We start from the raw sequence: 17,251 nt of genomic DNA on the forward strand, positions 1-17,251 counted from the left end.
CAAATACCAAGTCAAGTGCGGAGGGCAAGAATAAGTGGTTGTAACAAATAGGACCGAATAGGGAAGGAGTGGAAAGTTTAAAATGCCAATTGAATTGTTTCCATATTTTTAAAGAAGAAATCACAACAAGGTTTGATGTGTATTCAGAGGTGGAAAGGTAGCGGGGCACAAATTAATGCAGGAAGAGAGGATAAGCAGCAAGATTGCGCTTCCATAAGACATCGGTTTAAACTTTGATCATGACACCATGTTAAAATCTTTTGAATATTGGCCGCAAAATAATAGTAATTGGATTAGGAAGAGCTAGCCCACCAAGCCTTCTCCCTCTTTGAAGTATCGCTCTAAGGACTCGAGGAGTGCCTGGCTAGATACATTTGATGTCAGCTTGTTAACCGTAACAAAAAATAATTTTGGTAAAAAAATAAGGAGACATTACAAAAGAAACAGGAATCTGGGCAGAACATTCATTTTTATGGATTGGATTCTGCCAGCTAAGGAAATAGGCAAACTAGCCCAGCGCTGTAAATCCGCTTTAATTTTGGCAGCACGATAGCACGGTGGTTAGCACTGTTGCATCACAGCGCCAAGGTCCCAGGTTCGCTTCCCGGCTTGGGACACTGTCTGTGCAGAGTCTGCATGTTCACCCTGTGTCTGCGTGGGTTTCCTCCGTGTGCTCCGGTTTTCTCCCACAAGTCCCAAAAGATGTACCGTTAGGTGAATTGGACGTTCTGAATTCTCCCTCAGTGTACCCGAACAGGGGCCAGAATGTGGCGACTAGGGGATTTTCACAGTAACTTCATTGCAGTGTTAATGTAAGCCGGCGTGTGACAATAAAGATTATTATTGAAGATTTATTCTACGAAGAATCGCAAGAGAATGTGTTATGGTCACACTTAAATAGCGAAAACCAGCACAAGATGTACAAAATGGCAAAGCTCCTGGTGGTGATTTGTTTGGCACTAGAGTTAATTGGGAAACCCTCACCTTTGTTCATATCCAACATATAGCCAGAGAATGAGCCAAAGGTGCTGGAAATATTCATTATTCCATCAACACAGGCTGCAGGGTTAGTGATACATAATAGGTCAGCAGCATATAAGGACACACATGCCACACCAGCTCGAAGGATATCCTTTAGCAGTGTGGAGACTTTAAGGCTATTGACAGGGGTCCTATCGACAGGCCAAAGAGCAGTGGGGATAGAGGACAAAACTTGACGGATTCCCCTGGATAAGGAGAAGTACTCTGAGTGCAGAGAGTTAATGTGCACACTCGTGGTAGGGGAGGTACAAAGAAGAAAAATCCATGAAGTAAATTTTGGACCAGACCCAAATTTACCCAAAATTACAAACAGGTAATCCCACTCACCCAGTCAAAAGCCTCCTCCGCATCCAGAGAGACAACAGCTTCAGGGATAGTCGAGGCAGTTGGGGAAAGTAGATGACGTACATTTGAGGATAACTGGCATCCTTTATAAAGCCAGTTTGGTCATCAGATATTATATCAGGGAAACTTGGCTCCACACGTTATGCCAGTACCTTAGCTAACAGCTTTACATTTGCATTTAAAAGAGAGATAGGCCGATATGAGCCTCATTCTCAAGGCTCCCTGTTTTTTTAAAATAAATTTAGAGTACCCAATTAATTTTTTCCAATTAAGGGGCAATTTAGCGTGGCCAATCCACCTACCCTGCACATCGTTGGGTTGTGGGGGCGAAACCCACGCAAACACGGGGAGAATGTGCAAACTCCACATGGACAGTGACCCAGAGCCGGGATCGAACCTGGGACCTCGGCGCTGACAGGCTAACCCAGTGCGCCACCGTGCTGCCCCCTCCCTGTCTTTTTTGAGTATAAGCGAAATGGTCAGTGTTGGGGGCAGAGAACTATGAGATATTGCGTCATTAAACATATCTAGCAATAAGGGCGCAAGTTGAGTGGAGACTCGTGTATAAAAGTCAATAGGAAGGCTCGGCCTAGCTCCGGGGATTTGCGGATTGTATCTCCGCCCACCATTTTGAATATTTCTGACATAAACTATGTTTGGGGCTCGGCTTTCAATGCTCAGGTTTGTTGCCTTGACCAGTTTTCAGGTCATCGACTTGGCCCTGCAATGACGCGCTCTCCTCAATCGCCGCAGTCCGCCTGGATTCGCCGCAGTCCGCCTGGACTCCAGTGAACTGATCCTGATCACTGTGGCCTGAAAGGGCAGACTGGATATTGCTGAGAGAAGACTGCTGGCATGAGAGTGGACAGCAAAACTAACGGTGTCAAAGGGGGACCGAATCGGACCCAGCAATTCTTCCAATTAATTTTTCAGCTCCAGAGCCAAACTTTGTTGGGCTGTGTTGAGCTCAGTGACCAGAATTTTGCTCCGAGTTTCTGTTGTTAGAAGCTTAGGGGAGCCAGTCGCCTCCTAGCTGTAGCCATCTCAGCTGGGGTAATGATAATAATCTTTTTATTGTCACAAGTAGACTTACATTAACGCTGCAATGAAGTTACTGTGAAAAGCCCCTAGTTGCCACATTCCGGCGCCTGTTCGGGTACACAGAGGGAGAATTCTGGGGCGTCATTCTCCGCCGGCGGGAGTCTCCATTTTGCCGGCGCCCGGGGGTTTCCCGCCGGCGTGGGGCTGCCCCACAATGGGAAACCCCATTGACCGGCCGGTATAACGGAGCATCCCGCCGGCGGGTCGGGGCAGAAATGTGGCGGGGCGGGATGGAGAATTTCGCTCCAGAATTCTCAGCTGGTACGGGAATTGAACCCACGCTGCTGGCCTTGTTCTGCATCACAAACCAGCTGTCTAGCCCACTGAGCTAAACTTACTATTTTCAGATGGCACGGTGGCACACTGCTGCCTCAGGGCGCTAAGGACCCGGGTTCGATCCCAGCCTCAGGTCACTGGCCTTGCAGAATTTTCACATTCTCCCAGTGTCTTCGAGAATCTCACTCCCACAACCCAAATATGCAGGGTAGGTGGATTTGCCACGTTAAAATTGTCCCTTAATTGGAATTTTTAAAAGAATTTTCAGTCTGTATGTTATAAATTCTTGGGCATATTTAAAAATAATTTGTTTCTTGAGTATTTAAATTAATTTTCTCGGTGCCAAATAACAATATACCAGCATATTAAGAATTTGTAATGCTGCATGTGCTTCTCATACATCGCGCAATTGGAGGTCTGAAATGAGATTTTCAATGGTGTCTCAAGAGGTTTTTAAGGTAAGTTGGCACTCACTGTGGCTCTGGAGCTTGGAATTTTGAAATGCATGGACAGATACTGTGCCTCTTGTCACCAGACTGCTGGACATTGCTTCCCACCTCAGACTGTACAAAATTAACTCCAAAAACTATTTTGTTTCCTATGACTCCAGATGAGATCAGTCCACAAATAATCCTAATCTCAGACTCGCGCCCGAGAAGCTTTCGGGTCAGTTGGGCCCCAACTCTGCTGGGTGTTGCTTCCTATGAGGTTCTTTATGGGATACTGCCGGGGGGCGAGCCCAGTTTACTCACCATCGACAGCAGTCAGAACAGCACCGTCGTGAACAATTTGGAGCCCAACACCACCTATCTGGTCACCGTGTCAGCCCTGTACCATTCTGGCAGAACAAAAGCATTATCTGCAAAAGCTTGCACTCAGGACGGTAAGCGGTTCCACGGCAACAACCAAGTGCTGCGTTGCAGTGATGACACTTTACCCATCAGAGCATGGCCTGATACCTGCGGCAGAATGTTTGTTTACCAGAGGAGACAGAGTCCAAGGTGGATAGGCCCGCAAGTTTGTGTTACCAACTGGTGTGCTAGTCTTCTGCCATGGGTCCACCTCCATGCCATTTCTATTAAGGCGTGTTTGGGGGGTGGGGGGGGCGGGGGGGCGTGACTGCACCTGCCAATAGGTAGCCAATTTGGCTAATTGAAGGGCCTAATATGGCCACTCTAGAGGTGCCAACTGAAACTTTCCATTCAGTACGCTGACCGCCCCGCCTTGAAGCTGAAACATGGCTATGATGAAGGCAGCCTTCTGGGGGGATTGGGAGGTGGGGGGGGGGGGGGGGGGGGGGGGGGTGAGGAAGTACTTCATCCTGCTAGGAGATTACCACCCACACCCACCATAGCCATAGAACTGTGGCCACTGACCACCCAGTGGACGAGTTGCCCCTCTATGATGACAGCCTGGTGGCTGTAGTCTTTATGAATGAAAAAATATGTGGAAGCTCTTCTGAGGGCTCCTCCAGTTCGAGGCACCTTCTTACTCTCTCCTCCCTACATCTCACCACCGACGGTGGGGCTGTCAGTGTGTCTTTGCTGAAGGGGCTCCTATTAGCCACAATTGGGAGCCTGCCCGCCCTATTTGACTGGACAGCAAGTGTGCACCCTAGTCAATAATTAGCCTGCTTATTAAAAATAAATTGCATCAGACGCCAACACAACGCTGGGCCAAGACCTGGGAATTCACCAATATCGGAATCCCAATCCCATAACAAAATTTATTCCCCTGGTCATCCAAACTCCAGCAATGTAGACCTCTTTGCGAAACACAAGGTCTGCCCGTCTGTTTCGTACTCACTCAGAAGGTGTTGGCATTAAACTCGTGGGCACGTAGGGGAGGCATCAGAGACTGTGAGCTTGTCACAAGCTCCCAGTCACTCCTCAACTGACTCGATCTGATAGTCACACCTTCCTGGAAGAAGCATCTGGTCCGTCTGTGAAGCATGAGTGACCCCACAGACCAAACAGTGACTCAAACAATGTGGGAGGAAGAATGGACACAATGTGTTCATCTGTGCAAATGTAGAGGCCTCAAGATATGAGACTGGGAATGGCCACAGTGTAGATAGGACATTGAGAATTATCTTAAGATATTTGTATAATTATAATACAATTAAGCACTTCAAATTTAAAGGAAGGTTGGATTCATGCAACAAAAAAAAACCACAGGAATCACTTTGTGCTTTGGGAAGTCCAAAAAGCAATGTGTCATTTGTCACACATTCATTTAAGTTTCCACTTCATTTAACTCATTATATAATAAATTAGTTGTTTATTTTCAATCATATTTGAAGATGATGCTCCCCCCCCCCCCCCCCCCCCCCCACTTTTTGGGATTTCAAGCAACTGGGATGTCAGCTCAACCTTTGGCCACAACCAGAAAAGGTGGATCTTTGTGTCCCACCCACCAAAGCCACCACTCTGCTGTGATTTTGGGTAAGGGTTGCCCTTTTAATAAAAACAAATTAGTGGATGCTGGAATCTGAAACCAAAGAGAAAATGCTGGAAAATCTCAGCAGGTCTGGCAGCATCTGTAGGGAGAGGAAAGAGCTAACATTTCGAGTCCAGATGACCCTTTGTCAAAGCCTGTCAAAGAAGGCATCAGACATGTATTGTACCTGAACTATAGTATCACGAGACTGGCTCTGACTCCATAATAGAACGGTTTGCACCATAAGTGCTAGCTATGAAGAAAGGTTGAGTAGGTTAGGATTGTTTTCGTTGGAAAGACGGAGGTTGAGGAGAGACCTGATTGAGGTCTACACAATTATGAGAGGTACGGACAGGGTGAATAGCAACAAGCTTTTTCCAAGAGTGGGGGTGTCAATTACAAGGGGTCACGATTTAAAGGTGAGAGGGGGAAAGTTTAAGGGAAATGTACATGGAAAGTAGGAAGGAACTTAAGCAAGGAGTCAGGAGGGCTAGAAGGGGTCACGAAAAGTCATTGGCAAATAGGGTTAAGGAAAATCCCAAGGCTTTTTACACGTACATAAAAAGCAAGAGGGTAGCCAGGGAAAGGGCTGGCCCACTGAAGGATAGGCAAGGGAATCTATGTGTGGAGCCAGAGGAAATGGGCGAGGTACTAAATGAATACTTTGCATCAGTATTCACCAAAGAGAAGGAATTGGTAGATGTTGAGTCTGGAGAAGGGTGTGTAGATAGCTGGGGTCACATTGAGATCCAAAAAGACGAGGTGTTGGGCGTCTTAAAAAATATTAAGGTAGATAAGTCCCCAGAGTCTGATGGGATCTACCCCAGAATACTGAAGGAGGCTGGAGAGGAAATTGCTGAGGCCTTGACAGAAATCTTTGGATCCTCACTGTCTTCAGGTGATGTCCCGGAGGACTGGAGAATAGCCAATGTTGTTCCTCTGTTTAAGAAGGGTAGCAAGGATAATCCAGGGAACTACAGGCCGGTGAGCCTTACTTCAGTGGTAGGGAAATTACTGGAGAGAATTCTTCAAGACAGGATCTACTCCCATTTGGAAGCAAATGGACGTATTAGTGAGAGGTAGCATAGTTTTGTGAAGGGGAGGTCATGTCTCATTAATTTGATAGAGTTTTTCGAGGAGGTCACAAAGATGATTGAGGCAGGTAGGGCAGTGGATGTTGTCTATATGGACTTCAGTAAGGCCTTTGACAAGGTCCCTCATGGTAGACTAGTACAAAAGGTGAAGTCACACGGGATCAGGGGTGAGCTGGCAAGGTGGATACAGAACTGGCTAGGTCATAGAAGGCAGAGAGTAGCAATGGAAGGATGCTTTTCTAATTGGAGGGCTGTGACCAGTGGTGTTCCGCACAGATCAGTGCTGGGACCTTTGCTGTTTGTAGTATATATAAATATAAAAATGTAACTGGTCTGATTAGTAAGTTTGCAGACGACACAAAGGTTAGTGGAATTGCGGATAGCGATGAGGACTGTCAGAGGATACAGCAGGATTTAGATTGTTTGGAGACTTGGGCGGAGAGATGGCAGATGGAGTTTAATCAGGACAAATGTGAGGTAATGCATTTTGGAAGGTCTAATGCAGGTAGGGAATATACAGTGAATGGTAGAACCCTCAAGAGTATTGAAAGTCGGAGAGATCTAGGTGTACAGGTCCACAGGTCACTGAAAGGGGCAACACAGGTGGAGAAGGTAGTCAAGAAGGCATACGGCATGCTTGCCTTCATTGGCCGGGGCATTGAGTATAAGAATTGGCAAGTCATGTTGCAGCTGTATAAAACCTTAGTTAGGCCACACTTGGAGTATAGTGTTCAATTCTGGTCGACACACTACCTGAAGGATGTGGCGGCTTTAGAGAGGGTGCAGAAGAGATTTACCAGAATGTTGCCTGGTATGGAGGGCATTAGCTATGAGAAGCGGTTGAATAAACTCAGTTTGTTCTCACTGGAACGACGGAGGCTGAGGGGCGACCTGATAGAGGTCTACAAAATTATGAGGGGCATAGACAGAGTGGATAGTCAGAGGCTTTTCCCCAGGGTAGAGGGGTCAATTACATGGGGGCATAGGTTTAAGGTGCGAGGGGCAAGGTTTAGAGTAGATGTACGAGGCAAGTTTTTTACACAGAGGGTAGTGGGTGCCTGGAACTCGCTGCCGGAGGAGGTGGTGGAAGCAGGGACGATAGGGACATTTAAGGGACATCTTGACAAATACGTGAATAGGATGGGAATAGAGGGATACGGACCCAGGAAGTGTAGAAGATTGTAGTTTAGTCGGGCAGCATGGTCGGCACGGGCTTGGAGGGCCGAAGGGCCTGTTCCTGTGCTGTACATTTCTTTGTTCTTTGTACGCAGAGGGTGGTGGGTGCCTGGAACGCTCTGCCAGCGGAGGTGGTAGAGGCGGGCACAATAGCATCATTTAAGATGCATTTAAACAGATATATGAACGATCGGGGAACAGAGGGAAGTAGATCCTTGGAAAATAGGTGACGGGTTTAGATAAAGGATCTGGATCGGCGCAGGCTGGGAGGCCCCAAGGGCCTGTTCCTGTGCTGTAATTTTCTTTGTTCTTTGTTCTTATAACCTGGCCTCTCTCTAGTCAGTACCTACTCCCACGTCCATCTGTGGAACATAAACGCAGAAGAGCGTAATGGAAACATAGGACTATTTACGATAGTGACATTTAAGGGGCATCTTGACAAATACATGAATAGGATGGGAATAGAGGGATACGGACCCAGGAAGTGTAGAAGATTGTAGTTTAGTCGGGCAGCATGGTCGGCACGGGCTTGGAGGGCTGAAGGGCCTGTTCCTGTGCTGTACATTTCTTTGTCCTTTGTTCTTTGTTCTATTTATCACAGTGTGCATGACTAACCTGAGCTCTTAACAGAAATAGTAGGTCATTTTCACCCTCTCTGCTTTTAGTCTGGACAGTGAAATCCAACGTCAACAACACGAAGCTCACTGACATCACCCCCACCAGTGTAATAGCCTCGTGGGACCCTGGCAGAGGAACAGTGCTGCACTACAAGGTGCGGTGCACGCGTCACCGAAGAAGCCCATCGGTAAGAACCGTTCCAGCACAGGTCCTAAATGTGCTATTAACAGACCTCATTCCAGGGACTGACAACCGTATTTGTGTGAAGGCGGTGTACAGAACTAGGGCAAGGTGAGGCATGTGCAGGACGGTACGCACAGCACAGCAACGAGGTGGGTAACTGAACCAAGCAAGGGGTAGCCATTTAACCAGGTGAGTGGTGCTTGAGATGAATACAGGCAATGGAAATGTATTGCAGTAGCATCTGATAAAAGAGAAATAACAAACAGAGCATGATACACTGACCTTTGTCTCACTAAGGGTTGATAGTCATTGGATTATTTATGCACCTGACTGTGGCCTTGGGTTGATTAAGTGCAGATTCTGGATGCTGTATAAAGAGAATGAACTGCAGCTTGTCATTTCCTTATCAGTCACTTTCCAACTGCAACAACCCACCCCCTCACACAGCAGTGATATCTGGCCCTCTGCTATTTGTGCTTTGGTTTTTGAAATCCTAACTTAAGGGGGCTCACACCAGCACACTCAGATCATGAGCCAACTCTTAGGAAAACCACCACCATTGCACTGAGTGCTTTGTCTCAAGGAGAACACAAGTTTAATTGCAGGCGAATAGAGGAAATTTGATAAAAGCATCACATCATCACAGTATGTTCACTCAGAAACCTGGTGGCATTAGTGATGTACCTGGTGTTTAAATTGGCCCAGGTGTCATCTGCTTAGCCACTGCTTCAGTTTATTGTTTGAACATTTGCTGAGTACAGAATTGTAACCGAAGGCAGAGCAGGAGCATTCAAATCATAGCTGGTTAATATAATGGCAGAATTAGAATAGGGGGAATGGTTACTGAAGGGTGGATTACAGTATTAGAGGGGAATGTATTAATGGTGAGTGTGTTAGGATATTACAGGATTGGTTAGGGCGATGGAGGATCATCTGCGGGATTCTCCGAAAACTGGCGCAATGTCCGGGAACCGGCGCCAGAAACGGCGCGGATCACTCCGGCGTCGGGCCCCCCCAAACAACGCAAATTCTCCGGTCCCGAATGGGCTAGCAGCGGCGTGACGCCATCGCAAATGTGGACGATGACGCCGCGAGGCGTCATTGACGGCGTGACGGCTCAAAATACGCGCCCCCCCCCCCCCACACCACGGAAGACCCGACAAGATGGCCGCCTGCCACGCAGCCCCGAGGTTCCAGGACCGCGACATCGAGGTGCTCCTGGACGCAGTGGAGGAGAGGAGGGAGTCCCTGTACCCCGGACACGGCCGCAGGGACGCCCCACGCCTCAGCCGGCGTCTGTGGAGGGAGGTGGCAGAGGCCGTCAGCGCTGTGGCTCTAACCACGGACAGTCACCCAGTGCCACAAGAAGGTGAACAACCTCGTCAGGGCAGCCAGGGTGAGTCGTCGTCTCTCTCCCCCCCCCCCCCCCCCCCCACCCCCCTCCTCTCTGCACGATGTGCGGCACACCCCCAGGTGAAACCAACCCTAACCCTAACCTCTGCACTATACGCGCAACCGATGGCATGCATTCATATAGCTAACACTGTTGCCCTTTACCCTTGACACCCACCCGCCCCCCACAGGAGAAGCGCGCACACAACAATAGGGAGCATGAGAGGACTGGAGGGGGCCCAGCTGATGAGAGGCCACTCACCGTACACGAGGAAAGGGCCCTGGAACTGGCTGGCGGACCTGAGGACCGGGAGGTTGCCGATGAAGAGGTCGGGGGCGTACTAGCAAGTGAGCCACCGACAGCCCGTCCCCATATCCCCCCTCCCCCATATCACCTGATCACCGTCTGCGTGTCTAACCATGCATGCTTCATTGTGTATTGCAGGAGCAAACGTCGAGGTACCCATCCCCGCAGATGCCGACCGCCCGCAGGATGCCCCAGGCCGACCATGGGATACGGAGATACCCGGACCCTCTGGCACGTGACGCCCGCAGGATGCCCCAGGGCGACCATGGGATACGGAGATACCCGGACCCTCTGGCACGTGACGCCCGCAGGATGCCCCAGGGCGACCATGGGATACGGAGATACCCGGACCCTCTGGCACACGACGCCCGCAGGATGCCCCACGGCGACCATGGGAGACGGAGAGACCTGGAGCAATAGGGAGGCGACGCCCCCGTCTCGTGCGGATGCGGCGACGCAGGCGTGTGCCACCCAGCGACGAGGGGGCAGCCACAGGCCCCCGTCGCAGCCGAGCCACGAAACCACTACCCAGGACAGCTCTACCCACGACACCACTACCCAGGACCGCCCTACCCAGGACAGCCGTACCCAAGACACCCCTACCCAGGACACCCCTACCCAGGACACTCCTACCCAGGAAACCGAAATACAGGACAGTGACACAGAGTGGATGGGTGGAGACGAACCGCCACCCCAAAGTACCATGGACTCAGAGTCAGACGATGCGCACGACACAACGCCACTGCTGTCTCCAACACCCTCCACCATCGCAGAGACACTCACCTCGGTTGGGCACTTTAGTGACGAGGCGTCTGGTACACTCACTGGTGTGCACAACAGTCTCAGCAGGCAACGGCCCAATCGCTGCAGGCCATGGCCCAGTCTCAGCAGGCCATCGCTGAGGGTATCGGCGCCATTGCCCATGTGCTAGCCGGCGTTGCACAGTCACAGACAGGGATGGCCAACTCCCTGAGCTCCATGGCTGCAAACCTGCAGACCCTTGTTGATACCAGCACGGGTCTCCAGGACTGGCAGCGCCCGGTGTCGGAGGGGCGTCGGATGGCCGGTCCGTTCGCACCCCCGACCCATGTAGAGGCCACGGGGGCCATTTGGCACCCCGAGGGAAGAGGAGTTGCTGGCGCCCGTCCCTCGTCCCCCTGTAGGGGAGGTCCTAGAACACTGCAGCACCTCGGACTCACCCCCCCCCCCCCCCCCCCCCACCCCTTCCGTCCCAGGTGCATTGGGTGGGCAACGGGCAGGACAGGCTGGCAGCTCGCCATCCCAGTCGCCCGGGCTGCAGCCTGGCACATCTAGGCCAGGACCCCCCAGGAAACGGACGCCAAAGGGATCCCGAGTCAGAGGGCAGGAATCGCAGGAGTCCACCTCCAGTTCTGCTGTACCGTCTGGGGAACCACCTAGGCGTAGTCAGAGGGCCCGTAAGGTCAAACAATTAGACATTGAGTAAGTTGGCACGGGTGCAGGGCACAGACGAGTTTTTGGGGTAGGGCACGTGTATGCACTGTTTGTTATTAAAATCACTTTAACACCTACAGAAGCTGCCTTTGTGCTCTGTCCGAAGCGTGTGGGGGGTGTCATGTATGTTGAGCGCCAGTGTGTGTGTGAGGGGTGGTCTTGCGTCGGCCTCAGGTGAGTCTGCCCCCTGCCTCCTGGGCCGCCCTCACCATCCCCCCGGGCAGAGGACGGGATCGTGCGCTGCAGTGTCACAGCCGGATGCAGGGATGGTCCGGGTGGATGGTGGTACTGTGGCCATGGGTCAGACATCATCCAACGATGTGGAGCCAGGAGCTCATTGCAGAGCGGGTTGTCATCATCCTCCATGGCCTGCAATAGACACGCTTCCACCGGCGCCCGTGAGAGCCCGGCCGTCGTGCCGCAGGTGGATCTGCAATGGAGGCGTGGTGAGCATGTGGGTGGGGTGGGTGTGGGTGGGGGGGGGGGGTGAGGGTGCTGGGTGGGTGGATGGGTGGGGTGAGGGTGTTCGGGTGTTGCCATGGTGTGCGGAATGTGGCCATACTCTGATTCCCACGCCCCCTAGTCAGTGAAGCGGGCGTCTATCAGCCTGTCCCATGCCCGCTGGCCCAGTCGGTAACGGTGGACAGCCACCCGCCCATGTCTAGCCCGTCTGCCCTGACCATTGCCCCCATCCCCCTCATCTGGGGAGGACTGCGCCTCTTCCTGCTGCTCCTCCACTCCGCCCTCCTCTGCCTACGGAACATCGCCCCTCTGCTGAGCTATGTTGTGCAGGACGCAGCACACCACAATGATGCGGCCGACCCTATCTGACGGATACTGGAGGGCGCCCCAGAGAGCTCCAGGCACCTGAAACGCATTTTGAGCACGCCAAAGCACCTCTCTATCACACCCCTTGTCGCTACATGGGCATCATTGTAGCTGTTCTCCGCGTCATTCTGTGGCCTCCGTATAGGTGTCATCAGCCACGACCGCAATGGGTAACCCCTGTCGCCCAGCAACCAGCCCCTCAGCCGGGGATGTAAGACAGCAGCAACACGTATGAGTCATGTACACTTCCCGGGTACCGGGCGCAGACGTGCAGGATAATCATGCGGTGATCGCAGACCACCTGGATGTTCATGGAATAGGTCCCCTTCCTAGTGGTGAACACGGCCCTGTTATCTGCAACTGGCCGCACGGCGACGTGCATCCCATCGATCGCGCCCTGGACCATGGGAAACCCGGCCACGGCAGAGAAGCCCACTGCCCGGGCAGCCTGGCTGGCCTGGTCCGCAGGGAAGCAGATGTTGCGGTCTGCAATGGCATATAGGGCGTCTGTCACTGCCCGGATGCACCGGTGCACCGATGTCTGCGAGATGCCGGACAGGTCCCCACCTGGCGTCTGGAATGACCCCGTGGCATAAAAGTTCAGGGCCACCGTAACCCCCCCCCAGTGCCACATGGTGCCAGGTGTGCCAGCAGGTGGCAGATGTGTGCCACGGTTTCCCGGCTGATCCAGAGTCTCCTCCATTCCCAGACCGTGAGGTCCTGGTACAACAACTGGGGCCGGTACACACGGGGCCTCCTCGGGTGCCTCTGTTGCCGTGGCGCTGCGATGTCCTCCTCCCCCTCCTCGTGTTCCCCCTCCTCCTCCTCGTCCTGTCGGGCGGGTGTCCCTCCAGCCTGGGCGGCTGCCCCTCTGAGGCATGCTCCTCTGCGGCAGCCTGCGCCACCTCTCTGGCACACTCCCCCTCCTCCAGGGCAACATGGAGAATAGCGGCTGCCGCCACGGCAGCCAACATTGCTGGCTGATCAGAAAACATGGCACTTACCCCCCCCCCCCCCCCCCCCCTCCGGCACTCATGCCCCCGTCCCCCTCCCTGGCACTCAACCCCCTCCCCCGTCCCCGGCACTCATCCCCCCCCCCCCGTCCCCCTCGCCGGCCCTCACCCACCCCTTTCCCAGCACTCCCCCGAAGCCGACCCCCCCGTCCCCCGCTGTGCACACGCCCACACACACACCTCTCCCCCACACACACAGACTGCGGCCATGCCATCACCTTTCCTGCGGCCAACCCCCAGGCCATGACCTACCTCCACGCTGGACGGCGTCAACCATCAGTACTGGTTGACGCCGTTAAAAAGGTGTTTTGATTTACGGGGTCACGTCGGCGGGACTTCGGCCCATCCGGCTGGGAGAATTATGGGCAGCCCCGGAGTCCATTGTCTCACGCCCACCCCTGCCATTCTCCGAGGCGGGTGGCGCGATTGACGCCCCGCCGACTTTTCACCCTTCGGAGAATTCGGCGGGTGGCGAGGCGGGGTTTACGCTGCCCCCCCCCCCCCCCCCCCCCCCAGCGATTCTCCGAACCGGCCGGGGGGGAGGTTGGAGAATCCTGCCCCATATCTATGATATGCAAGTTCGAACATGAGAGGTGCCATCAGTAATGGAGGATATTGCAGAAACATTGATGAATTAGTTAGTACTCGCAGACAACTGTCATCAAAATTCGAGGTAAGGAGACTTCCGGATGCGGCTATGCAGAGCTAGGTCGCATATTTGGTAGCTCCCGCTTGGAACGGACTTTTGGGCTCTTTTGCAGGGCCCCCACGGCATTTGTTTGACATTTCCCGGTGTGGCAAGAGGACTGCAACACTCCCCTGATGGTGTCCCCCAGGAGTGTTGTGTCTTTTGGCTGCCAGGCCCGGCAGAAGCAGTGGAAGATTTGGCTGCAACAGGATAAACAGGGCCCCTTCCAGCATGCAAGCGGGGGAAGGGCAAGCTTAAAGCTGCAAACTGACCTGAGGACCTTTATCAAAAGTGAATTCTAACAGCAGAGGGAACAACTGTGAAAAGATCTCACCAGGGCCACTGAAGAAGCGGGGCGAGGCTTCCATGGTGGCGGCCATGGAGGAGTAGGTCACGCATTCGGCAGCTCCCGTCTGGAACGGACACTTAGACCTTTTTCAGGAGTTTCCACGGACATTTTGGGGCAGATTGCTGAAGCGAACACTGCCAAAAGGATTCCCTCTCGAGACTTTTGGGCTCTTTTCAGGGCCCCCAAGGGCACTTTTTCGATGTTTTCCGGTGTGGGAAGGAGTTAATAATAGTTCCCCGTCAGTATATGGCTTTAACTAGGAGCGGGGTGACAAAAAAGGTGGTGGTGGACCAGAAGAAGGGAGGGAAGAAGGACAAAATGGCGGCGGGCAGAGACCAGGCAGCGTGGAGGCAGTGGGCGGAGGAGCAACACGAGGGTATCCAGCGCTGCCTCAGAGAGATTAAAACAGACCTGCTAGAGCCGATGAAGGCTTCTATTGATAAGCTGCTGGAGACACAGACGGCCCAGGGGGTGACGATCCGAGAGGCTCAACAAAAGATCTCTGACAATGAGGACGAGATCTTAGTCCTGGCAGTAAAGGTGGAGGCGCACGAGGCGCTCCACAAGAAATGGCAGGAGCGGTTCGAGTTGATGGAGAATCGGTCGAGGTGGAAGAATCTGCAGATTCTGGGCCTCCTGGAGGGGCCGGACATGGGGGCCTATGTGGTCACCATGTTAAACTCGCTGATGGGAGCGAGGTCCTTCCAGGGGCTCCTGGAGCTGGAAGGGGCCCATAGAGTGTTGGCGAGGAGGCCCAAGGCTAACGAGCCTCCGCGGGCGGTGCTGGTGCGGTTCCATCGATTCGTCGATCGGGAGTGTGTGCTCAGGTGGGCCAAGAAGGAGAGGAGCAGCAGGTGGGAGAACGCGGAGGTTCGGATATATCAGGACTGGAGTGCGGAGGTGGCGAAGAGGAGGGCCGGGTACAATCGAGCGAAGGCAGTGCTGCACAGGAAGGGGGTGAAGTTTGGCATGTTGCAGCCGGCGCGATTGTGGGTTACCTACAAGGACCGGCACCATTATTTTGAGTCTCCGGAGGAGGCGTGGGCCTTTGTTCAGGCCGAGAAGCTGGACACAGACTGAGGGTCGGGATGGGCGATTGGGGACTGCGGTGGATATGTTATGCCTATTTTTGGTTCGGGGGGGGGGGCCTTTGCATTGTTTTGGGTTTCTTTTTCTCTGTGTTTTTCTCCTTCGGGTTGGGGAGGGTGGATGGGACGGGTTGGGTACTGTTTTGGTTGGTGGCGGGGCCTGGTAGGTGGAGAGCGCGGGATTTCTTTCCCGCGCCGAAGACTGGGGGGGGCGGGGAAGCGAGGATTGTTTCCCGCGCTTAGAACGGAGGGGGAGAGCCTGTGAATGGGGAGCGGGAGAGGAGGGTGTGCCACACAATGGGAGGAGTCGAAGGGGAGGCAGGAGTGGCCGGGGTCAGCAGGAGTCAGCTGTCTTGCAGAAGTGCAATGGGGGGAGTAAACCAGCTAGGATGGGTCCTAGCCCCGGGGGGGGGGGGGGGATCGAGTTGCTGCTGCTAAGATCAAGGAAGAGCTTGAGCGAGTGGGGTGGGTCAAGACGGGGGTATGCCGCTGTGGGGAACGGGCCGGGTGTGGGGTGCGGGCGCGTGGCTGGCCGAGGAGGGGTCATGGCTAGTCGGCGGGGGAGGGGGGCGGGTAGCCCCCTAATCCGGCTGATAACCTGGAATGTAAGGGGACTGAATGGGCCGGTTAAGCGGGCCCGCGTGTTCGCGCACCTGAAGAGGCTCAAGGCGGATGTGGTTATGCTCCAGGAGACACACCTGAAGGTGGCAGACCAGGTGAGACTGAGGAAAGGGTGGGTAGGTCAGGTGTTTCACTCGGGGCTAGATGCCAAAAATCGAGGGGTGGCGATCTTGGTGGGAAAGAAGCCGTTATTCGAGGTGTCGAGCATTGTGGCAGATAATGGCAGTAGGTACATAATGGTAAGTGGTAATTTGCAGGGAGAGAGGGTGGTACTGGTCAATGTGTACACTCCGAACTGGGACGATGCGGGTTTTATGCGGCGTATGTTGGGTCGGATCCCAGACTTGGAAGTGGGGGGCCTGATAATGGGGGGAGACTTTAACACGGTGTTGGATCCTGCACTGGATCGCTCCAGGTCTAGGACGGGTAGGAAGCCGGCGGTGAGCGAGCTGGTCCGAGGAAGTTATAGAGAGGTACTTGGAGACCAACGACAACGGGGAGGTCCAAGTGGGGATGGTATGGGAGGCACTGAAGGCGGTGGTGAGGGGAGAGCTGATCTCCATCAGGGCTCACAAGGAGCGGGGGAGAGGGAGAGGCTGGTGGGGGAGATGGTGAGGGTAGACAGGAGGTATGCGGATGAACCTGAGGAAGGATTGTTGAGGACGAGGCGCAGGGTCCAGGCCGAATTCAACCTGGTGACCACCAGGAAGGCGGAGGAGCAGTGGAGAAAGGCCCAGGGGGCGGTCTACGAGTATGGGGAAAAGGCAAGCCGGATGCTGGCGCATCAGCTTCGGAAGCGGGACGCAGCTAGGGAGATCGGGGGAGTTAAGGACAGGGGAGGGAGCGTGGTGCGGAGTGGGGTTGGCATCAATGGGGTCTTCAGGGACTTCTACGAGGAATTGTACCGATCCGAGCCCCCACGGGAGGAGGGAGGGATGGGCCGTTTCCTGGACCAATTGAGGTTTCCAAAGGTGGAAGAGGGACTGGTGGCGGGACTGGGAGCCCCGATTGGGCTGGAGGAGCTGATCAAAGGGATAGGAAGCATGCAGGCGGGGAAGGCACCGGGGCCGGACGGTTTCCCGGTCGAGTTCTATAAAAAATATATGGACCTGTTGGGCCCGCTGTTAGTTAGGACCTTTAATGAGGCAAGGGAGGGGGGGGCTTTACCCCCGACGATGTCCCGGGCACTGATCTCCTTGATCCTGAAGCGGGACAAGGA

The 17,251-nt window shown here is 53.7% G+C and overlaps 1 protein-coding gene across 1 annotated transcript in view; it reads left to right on the forward strand.

Annotated features, from left to right (window-relative positions):
* vwa1 (von Willebrand factor A domain containing 1) overlaps nucleotides 1-17,251 on the forward strand; it is an 80,535-nt gene that overhangs the window by 58,177 nt on the left and 5,107 nt on the right. The window contains exons 4-5 of the mRNA XM_072478246.1: nucleotides 3,374-3,646; nucleotides 8,138-8,277. Coding sequence (XP_072334347.1) covers nucleotides 3,374-3,646; nucleotides 8,138-8,277 — 413 coding nt within the window. The remainder of the gene's footprint in view (nucleotides 1-3,373; nucleotides 3,647-8,137; nucleotides 8,278-17,251) is intronic.

Source organism: Scyliorhinus torazame, chromosome 16 (genome assembly GCF_047496885.1).
Source record: "Scyliorhinus torazame isolate Kashiwa2021f chromosome 16, sScyTor2.1, whole genome shotgun sequence".
Classification (NCBI taxonomy): Eukaryota; Metazoa; Chordata; class Chondrichthyes; order Carcharhiniformes; family Scyliorhinidae; genus Scyliorhinus; species Scyliorhinus torazame.